General features: G+C 49.5%; 2 protein-coding genes across 7 annotated transcripts in view; one reads left to right on the top strand and one right to left on the bottom strand.

Annotated features, from left to right (window-relative positions):
- SLC66A1 (solute carrier family 66 member 1) overlaps positions 1 to 6,923 on the bottom strand; it is a 46,541-nt gene extending 39,618 nt beyond the window's left edge. For 4 of the 6 annotated variants that reach the window (XR_012425150.1, XM_074018278.1, XM_074018255.1 and 1 more), the window contains exon 1: positions 6,013 to 6,923. The gene's annotated coding sequence lies outside the window, so the exon portion shown is untranslated. The remainder of the gene's footprint in view (positions 1 to 6,012) is intronic. The other 2 variants (XM_074018303.1, XM_074018286.1) reach the window with 1 other exon arrangement.
- Positions 6,237 to 12,554, top strand: LOC102144847 (aflatoxin B1 aldehyde reductase member 3). The gene is made up of 7 exons (XM_005544596.4): positions 6,237 to 6,502; positions 8,668 to 8,855; positions 9,045 to 9,149; positions 9,917 to 10,013; positions 10,247 to 10,346; positions 10,914 to 11,043; positions 12,149 to 12,554. Exons 1-7 carry the CDS (start codon positions 6,289 to 6,291, stop codon positions 12,308 to 12,310), a joined length of 996 nt encoding a protein of 331 aa, XP_005544653.3. The 5' UTR covers positions 6,237 to 6,288; the 3' UTR covers positions 12,311 to 12,554.
- The last annotated feature ends 2,192 nt before the right edge of the window (positions 12,555 to 14,746 follow it).

Below are 14,746 nucleotides of genomic sequence, written 5' to 3' on the forward strand. Positions count from 1 at the left end.
GCGTGTTGGTGCACACCTGTAGTCCCAGCTACTCGGGAGGCTGCGGCAGGGGAATCACTCGAACCTGGAAGGCGGAGGTTGCAGTGAGCTGAGATTACACCACTGCACTCCAGCCTGGCGACAGAGCAAGACTCCATAAAAATGGCCGGGCGCGGTGGCTCAAGCCTGTAATCCCAGCACTTTGGGAGGCCGAGACGGGCGGATCACGAGGTCAGGAGATCGAGACCATCCTGGCTAACACGGTGAAACCCCGTCTCTACTAAAAAATACAAAAAACTAGCCGGGCGAGGTGGCGGGCGCCTGTAGTCCCAGCTACTCGGGAGGCTGAGGCAGGAGAATGGTCTAAACCCGGGAGGCGGAGCTTGCAGTGAGCTGAGATCCGGCCACTGCACCCCAGCCTGGGCGACAGAGCAAGACTCTGTCTCAAAAAAAAAAAAAAAAAAAAAAAACTCCATAAAAAAAAAAAGAAAGAAAGACAGAATATGGACCTAGTATTAGGTGACACCAAAGAGTCGTTAATTTTGTTAGCATGACATGGGTATTATAGTTATGTAAGAAATTGTCTATTATTACTCATGTACTGAAATACGTTCATGGTCAGGCACAGTGGCTCCCTTGTAGTCCCAACGTTTTGGGAGGCTAAAGCAAGAGGATCACTCAAGCCTAGGAATTGGAGACCAGCCTGGGCAACATAGTGAAAGCTTATCTCTACAAAAAAAAAAAAAACCCAAAATTATCCAGGTTGGTGGTGTGCACCTGTAGTCCCAGCTACTCCAGAGGCTGAAGTAGGAGGATCTCTTGAACTCAGGAGGAGGTCAAGGCTGCAGTGAGCCAAGACCATGCCACTGCATTCCAGCCTGGGTGACGGAGCAAGATCCTGTCTCAAAAAACAAACAAACAAACAAACAGAAATACGTTGAAATAACTAGCATCTTCAATACAATATTGAATAAGAGTGGACATCATTGGTTCCCAATCTTAGGGGCAAAACTGTCTGATTTCATCATTAAATATATTAGCTGTAGGTGTTTGTGTATGCCCTTTAAAAGTTATTTTATTTTGGCCGGGCACAGTGGCTCATGCCTGTAATCCCAGCACTTTGGGAGGCTGAGGTGGGTGGATCACAAGGTCAGGAGATTGAGACCATCCTGGCTAACACAGTGAAACCCCGTCTCTACTAAAACTACAAAAAAATTAGCTGGGTGTGGTGGGCACCTGTAGCCCCAGCTACTCAGGAGGCTTAGGCAAGAGAATGGCGTGAACCCGGGAGGCGGAGCTTGCAGTGAGCTGAGATCACTCCACTGCACTCCACTTATTAATTATTTTATTTTTTATAGAGAACAGTCTTGCTATGTTGCCCACATTGGTCTTGAACTCCTGGGCTCAAGCAATCCACACGTCTTGTCCTCCCAAAGTCTGGGATTCTAGGCATTAGCCACCGCGCCTGGCCTATGATGCCTTTTATCAGTTTCAGGACTTCCCTTCTATTCCTCGTTGGCTGAGAGGTTTTTTTTGAATAGGTATTAAATTTTGTCAAGTGCTTTTTCTGCATCTATTGAGATGGTCATATGGGTTTTATCTTACAGCCTGTTAGTATAGTAAATTACATTGATTGATTTTAAAATATTAAGCCAACCTTATATTCCTGGGATGAAACTAACTTGGTCATGATACATTGTTTGTATATACTACTGTATTCATTTTGCTAAGTTTTAAAAGGATTTTTGAAAAACATAAAAAGGATTTTGTGTATAGATCCATGAAGGTTATGTGTGTAGTTTCTTTCTTGTAACATCTTTGTGTCATTTGTTATCTGGTAATGTAGCCTCAAGAGGAGTGGGTAAGTGATCCCTCCTCTTCTATCTACTAGAAACATTGTGCAGAATTGATGTTGTTTCTTCCTTAAGTGTCCAATGAAGCCATGGAGACCTGGAGTTTTCTTTGTGGAAATATATATATATATATATATTTTTTTTTTTTTTTTTTTTTGAGATGGAGTCTCGCTCTGTTGCCCAGGCTGGAGTGCAGTGGCCGGATCTCAGCTCACTGCAAGCTCCGCCTCCCGGGTTTACGCCATTCTCCCGCCTCAGCCTCCCGAGTAGCTGGGACTACAGGCGCCCACTGCCACGCCCGGCTAGTTTTTTTTTTTTTTTTTTGTATTTTTTTTAGTAGAGACGGGGTTTCACCGTGTTGGCCAGGATGGTCTCAATCTTCTGACCTCGTGATCCGCCCATCTCGGCCTCCCAAAAGTGCTGGTATTACAGGCTTGAGCCACCGCACCCGGCCGGAAATATTTTTTTATTAAGAATTAAATATCTGGGGTAGACGAGATGGCTCACACCTGTAATTCTAGTGCTTTGGGAGGCTGAGGCAGGAGGAATACTTGAGCCCAGGAGTTTGAAACCAGCCTGAGCAATATAGCCAGACCCTGTCCCTACAAAAATATTTTTACAAAATTATCTGGGTGTAATGAGGTGCACCTGTAGTCCCAGCTACTTGGGAGGCTTGGGCAGAAGGATCGCTTGAGCCCAGGAGGTTGAGGCTACAGTGAGCTATGCTTGCACTATTGCACTCAAACTTAGAAGACAGAGCAAGATCTGTCTTAAGAAAAAAAAAAGTTCAGGTTGCTGGTTTCTTTTTCTTTTTTTTTAGACAGGGTCTGGCTCTGTCGCCCAGGTTGGAGTGCAGTGGTGTGATCTTGGCTCACTGGAACCTCTGCCTCCCAGGTTCAAACGTTTCTCCTGCCTCAGCCTTCCAAGTAAGTGATTACAGGTGCACACCACCACACCCAGCTAATTTTTGGATTTTTAGTGGAGATGGGGTCTCACCATGTTGACCAGGCTGGTCTCTAATTCCTGACCTCAAGTGATCTGCCTGCCTCGGACTCCCAAAGTGCTGGGATTACAGGCGTGAGCCACTATGCCCGGCTGTCTCATTTTTCCTTAGTGGGCTTTGGTAGTTTGTGTTTTTCAAGGAAATTGTCCATTTCATCTAACTTATTAAATGTATTCACGTAAAGGTTTTAATCATCTACCCTATTGTCATTTTAATTTTTGTACAGTCTGTAGCGGTGCCTCTTCTGCTGTTTCTGGTGTGGTTAATCTGTGTATTCTCTCTGTTATTCCTGATCAGTCTAGTCAGAGGTTTATCAACTTTAGTGATCTGTTTATAGAACCTACTTCTGGTTTTACTGACCTTTGCTAATGTTTTTGTTTTCTATTTCATTTATTTTGGCTTTTTTTCTTTCTTGGAGATGCCGTCTTGCTCGGTTTCCTAGGCTAGCACGCAGCTTCCGCCTGTCAGGCTCACTGCAGCTTCCGCCTGTCGGGTTCAAGCAATTCTCCCATATCAGCCCTATTTTGGCTATTTTTATTATTTTTATAATAAAAAATATAAAAATATATATATATATATAATATAATAAAAAAACTGCCTCGGCCAGTGCAGTGGCTCACACCTGTAATCCCAGCACTTTGGGCAGGGCATGGTGGCTCATACCTGTAATCCCAGCACTTTGGGCCGGGCGTGGTGGCTCACACCTGTAATCCCAGCACTTTGGGAGGCCGAGGTGAGAGGATCCCTTGAGGCTAGCAGTTCACCAGCCTGGCAAACATGGTGAGACCCCTTCTCTACTAAAAATAAAAAAATCAGCCAGGCACGGTGGTGCATGCCTGTAATTCCAGCTACACAGGAAGCTGAGGCATGAGAATTGCTCGAACCCAGGAGGCCGAGGTTGCAGTGAGCTGAAATTGCACCACTGCACTCCAGCCTGTGCAACAGAGTGAGACTTTGTCTCAAAAAAAAAAAAAAAAAAAAAAAAGTAAATGCTTACATTATTGATTTGAAGTATTTCTTCTTTTATAATATGTCAGTGTGGTGCTATAAATTTCCCTCATAGCATTACTGTGGCTGCATCTCAGAAAATTTGATATGTCCTGTTTTTACTTTCATTCAGTTCAAAATATGATCTAATTTTCCTTGAGATTACATATTTCACTCATGGGTTATTTAATTTTAAATATCTGGGGATTGTCCAGATATCATTCCATTATTATTTTCTATTTTTCCTTTTTCTTCTATTTATTAACTTATTTACTTACTTTCAGTTCCCTCTCAGGCTCTAAATTCTGTTATTTTCCTTTTCTTTTTCTTTTTTTTTTTTTTTTTGAGACGGAGTCTGATGGAGTCTTTCTCTGTTGCCCAGGCTGGAGTGCGGTGGTATGATCTCAGCTCACTGCAACCTCCACCTCCCAGGTAGAAGCAATTCTCCTGCCTCAGCCTCCTGAGTAGCTGGGATTACAGGCACACGCCACAATTCCCGGCTAATTTTTTTTGTATTTTTAGTAGAGATGGGGTTTCACCATATTGGCCGGGCTGGTCGTGAACTTCTGACCTTAAGTGATCAGCCCACCTCTGCCTCCCAAAGTGCTGGGATTACAGGCGTGAGCCACCGTGCCCAGCCTCTGTTATTATTTTCTAGTTTAATTCCATTGCGTTCAGAGATATACTTTGTATGATTGGAATCCTTTAAAATTTATTTATTTACTTATTTATTTTATTATTTTTTTAATATGGAGTCTCATTCTGTTGCCCAGGCTGGAGTGCAGTGGTGTGGTCACAGCTCACTGCAGCCTCGACCTCCCAGGCTTAGATGATTCTCCCATCTCAGCCTCCCAAGTAACTGAGACCACAGGTGCATGCTACCACATTTTGATAATTTTTAATTTTTTTTTTTTGTAGCGATAAGATCTCCCTGTGTTGCCCAGGCTAGTCTCAAACTCCTGGGCTCAAGCAATCCTTCCTTCTCAGCCTCCAAAAGTGCTGAGATTACAGATGTGGGCCAGTATGTCGCCCACTGTGGGGGCAGTCTTTGTTTCGAAATATACTTTCTCTGATATTCATTTAGCCATTCCAACTTTTTAAAATTTGGTTTTGTCAGTATATGCCTTTTCCCATCTTTTTGCTTTTAAACTATCTCTGTTTTTATATTTGAATACCTTTCTGGTATTTACCATATAGTTCGGTTTTGCTTTTTTATCCATTCTAACAATCACTGCCCTTTACCTTGAGCATTTACATCATTTATATTTATGTCATTATTGATATGATTGGGTTTAAATCAGTTTTGCTATTGTTTTTCATTTGTTCCATCTGTCTATTGATGTTTTTTTCTTTTCTTTTTTTTTTTTTTTGAGACGGAGTCTTGCTCTGTCACCCAGGCTGGAGTGCAGTGGCCGGATCTCAGCTCACTGCAAGCTCCGCCTCCCGGGTTTACGCCATTCTCCTGCCTCAGCCTCCCGAGTAGCTGGGACTACAGGCGCCCGCCACCTCGCCCGGCTAGTTTTTTTGTATTTTTTAGTAGAGACGGGGTTTCACCGTGTTAGCCGGGATGGTCTCTCGATCTCCTGACCTCGTGATCCGCCCGTCTCGGCCTCCCAAAGTGCTGGGATTACAGGCTTGAGCCACCGCGCCCGGCCTGTTTTTTTCTTTTGTATTTGCAGACAGATATGCCCTCTGTCACCCAGGGTGGAGTGCAGTAGAGCTATCACAGCTCACTGCAGCTGGGCACTGGTCCATTTTTCTATCTTTTTTTTTTTTTTCTGTTGAGACAGGGCCTCCCTATGTTGCCCAGGCTGGATTCAAACACCTGGGCTCAAGTGATCCTCCTGCCTTGATCTCTCAAGGTGTTGGCATTACAGGCGGAAGTCACCAGAGTCAGTCAGTTTTTTTTCACTTAGGTATAGAATTCAATGCCAACAGTTCTTTTCTTTCAACACGTTAACCATGTCACTCCATGAGGACGCTGTCTTGAGCATTTGGTAAACCTCGTTCTCCAGGACCACACGGCAGGCGCCAGAGCCCTAGGTCCACCCCACCCCGTAAGCTCCCTCCTGGAGGAGACAGAGACCCGGGACAGCTCCGGGGCAAGGCCGAGGAAGGAGGGACGACCGGGCAGGGAGGCCCGAGGAGTCCCCGCCCTTTGGGATCGTCGCCACCCTTGGACCCCCTCACCCTTGGGGACGTTGAGGAGTGTTAAAATCTCCAAGACGAGAGTCACCGGTAGGAAGCCACAGCCATCTCGCAGTTTGCTCGGTGCAAATGCAGACGGTCCTAGTCGAGCCTGGAGTCGAGCGCGTGGGCGGCGTTGAGGACCTTCGGGGGCGCAGTCAGCTCCACCCCCCGGTGGGCGGGGCCCGAGCCAGTCCCTAAAGGTAAGCAGCTGCAGGTTCCGGAGCAGGTGCTATCGACCGCTGCGCGCTGCTATCGGAGTATCCCGTTGCCGCCATCATGTCCCAGCAACTATCACTGGCCCGGCCCGCCACGGTGCTGGGCGCTATGGAGATGGGGCGCCGCATGGACGCGCCCACCAGCGCAGCAGTCACGCGCGCCTTCCTGGAGCGCGGCCACACCGAGATAGACACGGCCTTCGTGTACAGCGACGGCCAGTCCGAGACCATCCTGGGCGGCCTGGGACTCGGGCTGGGGGGCAGCGACTGCAGAGGTAACACTGGCCCCTGATCCTCCCCCTGCACCGTGCAGAACTGAGACTGTCCGCAGCCGTGCACCGCCCAGCTCTCCCTGGCCCCAGGCAGCACCCACGGCTTTGTTCCCCGCTCCTCCAACCCCCGTCCACCTCGCAACCTTGGGAACCCCAGGCTTCTCAGGCACATCTAAGTCCGGACAACTTTTCTCTGGTCTTCTCTTTTCTTCGTCTCTCTTCTCTTCCGGGAGGTAGCCACCACCCTCACTGACGCCTGGATGATTGGTCTTGCCTGGAATGACTTGGCTAACCCATCTCTGGAGCACGAAAAACATTGGAATCTGGCATTGTGCAACTCCTGTCCCCACCTGTGCCCTGCAGGTGCCCTTGACGGGCCTGATCTGCCGAAATTCTGTGCTTATCGGCTGGCACTCCCTGGCACAGTCCGAAATCAGTTTGGACCCAGCACACTGCTTCTTCCTGCACACGTGCCAGCCTGCTCGCTCCCTGGACTTTGCTCTGAGTACCTTGTGGTACTCGCAAGGGCACCTCACCAGGTTCAAAGGCACCTCACCAGGGTGGCAGTGCCCGGGAGGCTTGGCAGCTCCCTCAGGGGGATGGGGGATTGGGATTGTACAGGTTCTCACTGCCCTGTCTGTGGGAGGCTCTGTCTGAAGCTACTGGAGAGAAATGGACACTAACCCACTCCAGGAAGCTCCAATTCTAGAGATGGCTGGGGAGCCCGGAGTGAGCCCTTCCTGGGAGGGACCCCGTGAAGAAAGAACAGAGAGGAGTTTGCCAGGAAGAGTACGAGGGGCAAGGGTGTCAGGGCAGTGGGCACGGGTGTGGAAAAGCAAATGTGATTTGGCAATGCCGCGGGTGCTGGAGGAAGCAGGTGTAGCCTGAGGGGAAGATGTTTGTATAGGGGCAGGAGGAACCGCCCTCAGTCTGATGCCATGTGCAGTGCTTAGGCCAGTGCCTGGCAGGCACATAGTGAGGGCTGGGAAATGTTAGCTGTTTCTTTGTTCTTAGTATTAGCACCATTTACCTCCTTCCACTCTGAGTGTCTGAGTGGAGTCATTTCTCCTCTGATTCACCACATGGTAGATCCCGAACGAACCCAGCCTGTGCGTGCATCTCAGTGCCACACGCTTTCTAGATCACCCCGCTGCCACTTGTTGAGAGCTCTAACCATATTTCTGTTTTTTTTTTTTTTTCTTTGGAGACAGGATCTTGCTTTTTTTGCCCAGGCTGGAGTGGAGTGATGCGATCATGGCTTATTGAAGCTTTGACCTCTCAGAGCTCAAGCAATCCTTCCACCTCAGCCTCCTGAGGAGCTGGGACTAACACAGGCCTGTGCCACCACACCCGGCTAATTTTTTGTATTATTCATCGAGATGGGAGTCTCACTTTGTTGTCCAGGCTGGTCTCAAACTCCTGGGCTCAAGTGATCCTCCTGCCTTGGCCTCCCATAGTGCCGAGATTACAGGTGTGAGCCAACACAGATCTGCACCCTCTGCCTGGCCCTTATTTCTGTTTTTTTTTTTTTGTTTTTTTTTTTTTGTTGTTGTTGTTGTTGTTTTTTAATCCTTCTTTATCTTCTGTCTTTGAGTCCAAGGTTGGCTGGTGAAAGTCCTCAGATCTCAGATCTGAAGTGAAGTTCAGTTGAGAAGGAGAGGGGTGGAGGTGGCATGGAAAAATTCCAAATGAATAGTTCTTCAATCCTGCTCCCTCCCAGTTCTCAAGGGCTCCAGTGACTGCACTCCTGCCAGCCTAAGTGACTTTCTAAGTGTGAAAAGTGGGAAGAGGACTCTCCACGCCCCTGTTAGTCCAGCTCACTGACTCACTGAGAACTAAGATTCTTTTTTTTTTTTTTTTTTAGAAGGAGTCTCACTCTGTCGCCAGGCAGGAGTGCTATGGCACAATCTCGACTCACTGCAACCTCTGCCTCCTGGGTTCAAACAATTCTTTTGCCTCAGACTCCTGGCTAGCTGGGGACTACAGGCGGGTTCCACCACCCCTGGCTAATTTTTGTGTTTTTATTAGAGACGGGGTTTCATCATGTTGGTCTGGCTGGTCTCGAACTCCTGACCTCCTGATCTGCCCGCCTCAGTACCCCAAAGTGCTGGGATTACAGGTGTGAGCCATGGTGCCAGGCCCTGAATTTCATTTCTCTCTCCTCTCAGTGAAAATTGCTACCAAGGCCAATCCACTGTTTGGGAACTCCCTGAAGCCTGACAGTCTCCGGTTCCAGCTGGAGACGTCACTGAAGCGGCTGCAGTGTCCCCGAGTGGACCTCTTCTACCTGCACATGCCAGACCACAGCACCCCGGTGGAAGAGACGCTGCGCGCCTGCCACCAGCTGCACCAGGAGGTGAGGGGACCCCTGAGCTCTGGGAGGTGGCCCGCTGCTGCTCTCATTCTGATCCCACTGGTGAGATCAGAGGCACCAGGGCGGTCCCAGGGTGGAGCAGGGAAGAGCCCCACTCCCAGGGGCCCCACCCTGGCCTCCCCTTCCTGGTCTGGGCTGCACTGCGCTCTGACTGGAGCCTCACCCCTGCAGGGCAAGTTCGTGGAGCTTGGCCTCTCCAACTATGCCGCCTGGGAAGTGGCCGAGATCTGTACCCTCTGCAAGAGCAATGGCTGGATCGTGCCCACTGTGTACCAGGTGAGGGCCGGGGCTGCAGAGGCCAAGGTCTCCAGAACTCCTGCTCATCCTGGGCTCACTATTCCCCTCTGACTCCCCCGGTACCCTCTACATAGCCGCCACCCCCTGTTCAAACCCTGCAGATGGCTCCCACATACCCTCAGGATGCCATTCAAGCTCCTCAGGCTGGCCACTGGGTATCTGTTTCCTTCCTGCCTATCTGTGTATCTTGGACCCTTCCTTCCCCACCTGGCCCTGCACTCAGCCTGGAACACGCCCTGCCCTGCACTGCCCCTTCCCCGGGAGAACGGTTCAGGTCTCACATATGGTGTCTTCCTCTGGAAGCCTTTCTACACGGGCCCAGAAGACCCTGAGACCTCAGGTCCTCGTTTACCTCCTCATCATTCATTCCACAAATGTTTGTACACCTGCTTGGTGCCAGGCACTGGTCACGGAACTTTCTAGTCTATTGTGAATGCCTCATTACTCGATTATAACTGTTTATACTTGACCTTATTATAAAACCTTGAGGGAAGGGACCCTGTCCTTTTGGGTTAAGAATCTAAATCTGACAACCAGCTCCTAGTTGGTGCTCATGAAAGTTGGCTCAGTGAATGAATTTTCCTCGGGCATAAGCCCCTTTCACCAGCACCAGTAAGAATAAGTAAATGCCCAGATGGTTAAAGTCCTAGAATTGTTAAGGTCTGAAATAAGGGTTCTATAAGGGTAAATTTGAGGTCCCTTCTTTTGACACATCCACTCTCTGCCCTGGGCCCCCCTCCTTGCAGGGCATGTACAACGCCATCACCCGGCAGGTGGAAACGGAGCTCTTCCCCTGCCTCAGGCACTTTGGACTGAGGTTCTATGCCTTCAACCCTCTGGCTGGTACGTGGAGCATTCCTGGCCCTGACTCAGCCTATTTCCAACCCACAGATGCTCAGCCCAGGACCTGGGAAGCAGGGAGGGTTTGACAAACTTTGACCTCTCAGGTCAAAGAAGTCAAGGCTGCATCCTTCAGCCCTCCTGGGTCCCTGCCCCTCCCCTAGACCAGAGCCCTGAGGGATGTGGCAGCTTCTGGGGCACTCTGGGCCCGGGGGCTGATCGCTGCCTTCCCGCAGGGGGCCTGCTGACTGGCAGGTACAAGTATGAGGACAAGGACAGGAAACAGCCCGTGAGCCGCTTCTTTGGGAATCAGTGGGCAGAGCTGTACAGGAATCGGTGAGCTGGGGGTGCTTGGTGTGGATGGCTGGGGTGGGGTCGGCTTTATGTGGAATGAAGTCCTGGCTGCTCCTGGGGTAAGGCCTTTCCTCGCTGCTGCACCTACTCCCCTGCATTCCTTCAGGAATTTCCAAACCCTCCGTGTGTTTTCTTGTTGTCTGGGGACCTCCAGGAGGAAATGAGGCTCCCTGGACCTCAGGGTCTTGAAGTCGTAGCTCTTTCCTGAGCAATCACCTGCTGGGAAGGAAAGAAGGAGCCCTGCAGGGAGGTCCAGGAGGCCTGGGGCCGAGTCCTGTTACATCCCAGTGGCCCTCGTGTCCCTAAGGAAAATAAGAGCAGGCTGCTGAGTCGTCAGGAATAAAGACTCTTTGAGGTCTCTGCTGAGGGGCCAGCATCCTGGGTGGTTCTGACGCCCAGCAAAGTGGGAGACGCATGGCTGGAGAGCGCACCTGTCCCTCAGGGCTGCAGGGTGTGGGGTGGGGCAGTGGCCGTCGTTGGCTCTTTGGTTGTGGCTCCCAGTGTGATCCCCATGGTACTGACCCCTGTGCCACTGTCCCCCCTTCCCAGCTACTGGAAGGAGAACCACTTCGAGGGCATTGCCCTGGTGGAGAAGGCCCTGCAGGCTGCGTATGGCGCCAGCACCCCCAGCATGACCTCGGCCACCCTCCGGTGGATGTACCACCACTCACAGCTGCAGGTAACCAGCAACCCTGGGCCCTCAGCTCCTTACCTTCCAGGGGGACCAGTAATGTCTTTCGATGAGGGCTAAAACATTTGTTTATTGATTCCTCTAAAATTTATCTTTCTTTCAACTCTCACAAACATTCTTCCCACTGGTCTTTTTCTATGTTCCTTTTTTTTGGAGACGGTCTCATTCTGTCGCCCAGGTGGGAGTGCAGTGGCACGATCTCGGGTCATTGCAACTTCTGCCACCTGGGCTGAAGCAATTCTTTTGTCTCAGCCTCCTGAGTAGCTGGGATTACAGGCATGCGCCACCATGCCCAGGTAATTGTTTGTATTTGTAGTAGAGATGGGGTTTCACCATGTTGCTCAGGCTGGTCTCAAACTCCTGAGCTCAGATAATTCACCCTCCTCAGCCTCTGAAAGTGTGGGGATTACAGGTGTGAGCCACTGCGCTCGGCCTTCCCATTGGCCTTGATGGCATCTGAGTACCAGGCTTTGTAATAAGGGCTTTGCTGCAGGGATTTCATTATTCCTTCAGCTTTATGAAATGACTGTCCCGGTGTTATTGACGAGGAACCTGAGTTTCACCCAGCTATTAAAGGGGCAGACATTTTAACATTTTAACACAGGTTTAACTGTAAAACCCACTAGTCTCATCCTTTGGTGGGAGCTGGAGTTTCCCTCACTTGGTACACCATGTCGTCCTCATTCAAATGTGTATCCAGCTTCAGCCTCAGATGTTGCAATAGTGTCTGGCATATATACAGTAGGTGCTCAATAAACGGGAGCTAAGCACTCTACATAATTTTTCCCACCCATAACCATGTTGAAAATAGAGAAGAGGATTGAGTCTCAGAGAGGTTTAATAACTTAGCCACGTTTACACAGCTGCTGGGGGGCAGAACTGGGCTGTGAATGTAGGTCTGTTTGGAAGTATCGTGTGGCAGTAGGTGAAAGAATACAAGTTTCGAGTCACATAGGTACAGGTATCCAAGGCATCTTATTTCTGGACGTCTGGGATACAAGAGTGCCCAAATCTCAGCAGGGAGGTGGCTGGGAGGGCTGTGAGTGGAGTTGCTGTGCAGCAGAAGGTTGAAGTCTGGCCATCTCCCTTGCAGGGTGCCCATGGGGACGCAGTCATCCTGGGCATGTCCAGCCTGGAGCAGCTGGAGCAGAACTTGGCAGCGGCAGAGGAAGGGCCCCTGAAGCCGGCTGTCGTGGACGCCTTTAATCAAGCCTGGAATTTGGTTGCTTACGAATGTCCCAACTACTTCCGCTAGGCCCATCGTTTCTCAGGCTGCCCAAGGCTCTTCTGTAACCTCTTTTTGTCTCTCACGCTTTCTTTAATTTAGAACTGCCTCAGTACATTCTTAGGAATGGAACTATTTGAACAAAAACGTAACAGTAGAGTCACCACCAAATGAAGAATAAAACCTCCCAGGATGCTGTGTGTTAGTCTGTTTGCGTTGCTATAAAAGAATACCTGAGACTGGGTCATTAATAAAGAAAAGAGGTTTCTTTGGCTCACGGTTCTGCAGTCTGTACAAGGGGGTGTGGTCCCAACATCTACTCCTGGCGAGGGCCTCAGAAAGTTTACAATCATGGCAGAAGGGGAAGCGGAGCCAGCTTGTCACATGGCAAGAGAGGGAGCAAGAGACAGGAGGAAATTCCAGGCTCTTTTAAACAACCAGATCCTGTATGAACTCATAAAGCCGGAACTCGCTCATTACTGTCCGCGTGGCACCAAGCCATTCATGAAGGATTTGCCCCCAAACCCTAACACCCCCCACCAGGCCCACCTCTAACATTGATCACATTGCAACATGAGATTTGGAGGGGAAAAAAAACCCTAATGATATCATTGTACCAGTACCCCCCCACAAATGTCATGTTCTTCTCACATTGCAAAATACAGTCATCATTTCCCAATAGTCACCCAAAGTCTTAACTTGTTCCAACATCAACTCAATCATAAGTCCAAAGTCTCACCCGAGACTCAAGGTAAGTTTTATCCACCTATGAACCTGTATAATCAAAACCAAGTCATTTACTTCCATGATACAATGGTGGTACCGGCTTTGGGTAACATTCCCATTGCAAAAGGGAGAAATCGGCCAAAAGAAAGGGGCAACAGGCCCACGCAGGTCTGAAACCCAGTAGGGCAGGCATGATAAATATAAAGCTCCAAGATAATCTTGGACTCCATTTCCCACATCCTGTCCGCACTGGTGCCAGGGGTGGGCTTCCAAGGCCTTGGGCAGCTCCACTTAGGTGGCTTTGCAGGATGCAGCCCCACGGCTGCTCTCACTGGTTGGAGTAAGTGCCTGTGGCTTTTCCAGGCTCTGGGCACAAGCTGCTGGTGGCTCCACAATCCTGGGGTCTGGAGAGTGGTAGCCCCTTTCCCACAGCTCCACTGGGCAGTGCCCTAGTGGAGACTGTGGCGGGGGGCTCCAGCCTCACTTTGCCTCCGGCATTGCCCTAGCAGCGTCTGTGAACTTTGTCCTGAAGTCTTCTGAAATGGCTTTGAGCCCTTTTCCCATCATCTTGGCTATTTAGCACTTGATTCCCTTTTAGTCATGCTCATCTTTCTTGCAAGTGGTTGTTCTACAGCTGATGTGAATTCCCCTGCTGAAATGCTCTTTCCTTCTTGATCACATGGCCAGGCTGCCAATTCTCAAGCTATTACACTCCGGTTCCCTTTTAATTATGAATTCCAACTATAATTCATTCCTTGGCTCCTGTATCTGACTGTAGGTTTTTGGAAACAAGAATGCCACATCCTGAATGCTTTGCAGCTTTGAAATTTCTCCCACCAGATGCTCTTGGTCATCATTCTTCAGTTGAACCTTCCACAAATCCCTTGAACAAGAACACAATGCAGCCAATCTCTTTGCTAAGGGATAACATGGGTGACCTTTGGTCTAGCTCCCAATAAATTCCCCATTTCCATTTGAGACCTCCTCGGCCTGTCCTTCACTGTCTGTATTTCTAGTAGGTTTTGGTCACAACTACTTAACAAGTCTCTAAGAAGTTCCAGACTTTCCCTTATCTTCCTGTCATCTTCTGAGCCCTCCAAATTCTTCCAACTCCTGTCCATTACCCAGGTCCAAAGCTGCTTCCGCATCCATTTTCAGGTATTGTTACAGTAATGCTGCACTCCTCAATACCCATTTTCTATGTTAGTCCATTCACATTGCTATAAAGGAACACCTGAGGCTGGGTACGTTTTAAAGAAAAGAGACTTATTTGGCTCACAGTTCTGCTGGCTGTCCAAAGAGCATGACACCAGTTCCTGCTTCTAGTGAGGGCGCCAGGAAGTTTACAATCACGGTGGAAGGGGAAAAAGGGAGCGGGTATATCACATGACAAGAGAGGGAGCAAGAGGCAGATGGTTCCGGGCTCTTTTAAACAACCAGGTCTCATGTGAAGTAACGGAGGAAGAATTTATTATCATGAGGATAGCACCAAGCCATTCATGAGGGATCCGCCCCAATGACCCAAACACCTCCCACAAGGCCCTCTTCCAACACTAGAGGTTCCGCTCCCCTCTCCTCCTCTCCTCTTCCCTCCCCTCCACTTCCCTTTCCTTTCTTTTTTTGACAGAGTCTAGTTCTGTCACCCACATGGAATGCAGTGGCACGATCTTGGCTCACTGCAACCTCTGCCTCCCGGGTTCAAGCGATTCTCCTGCCTCAGCCTCCCGAGTAGCTGGGACT

Source organism: Macaca fascicularis, chromosome 1 (assembly GCF_037993035.2).
Source record: "Macaca fascicularis isolate 582-1 chromosome 1, T2T-MFA8v1.1".
NCBI lineage: Eukaryota > Metazoa > Chordata > Mammalia > Primates > Cercopithecidae > Macaca > Macaca fascicularis.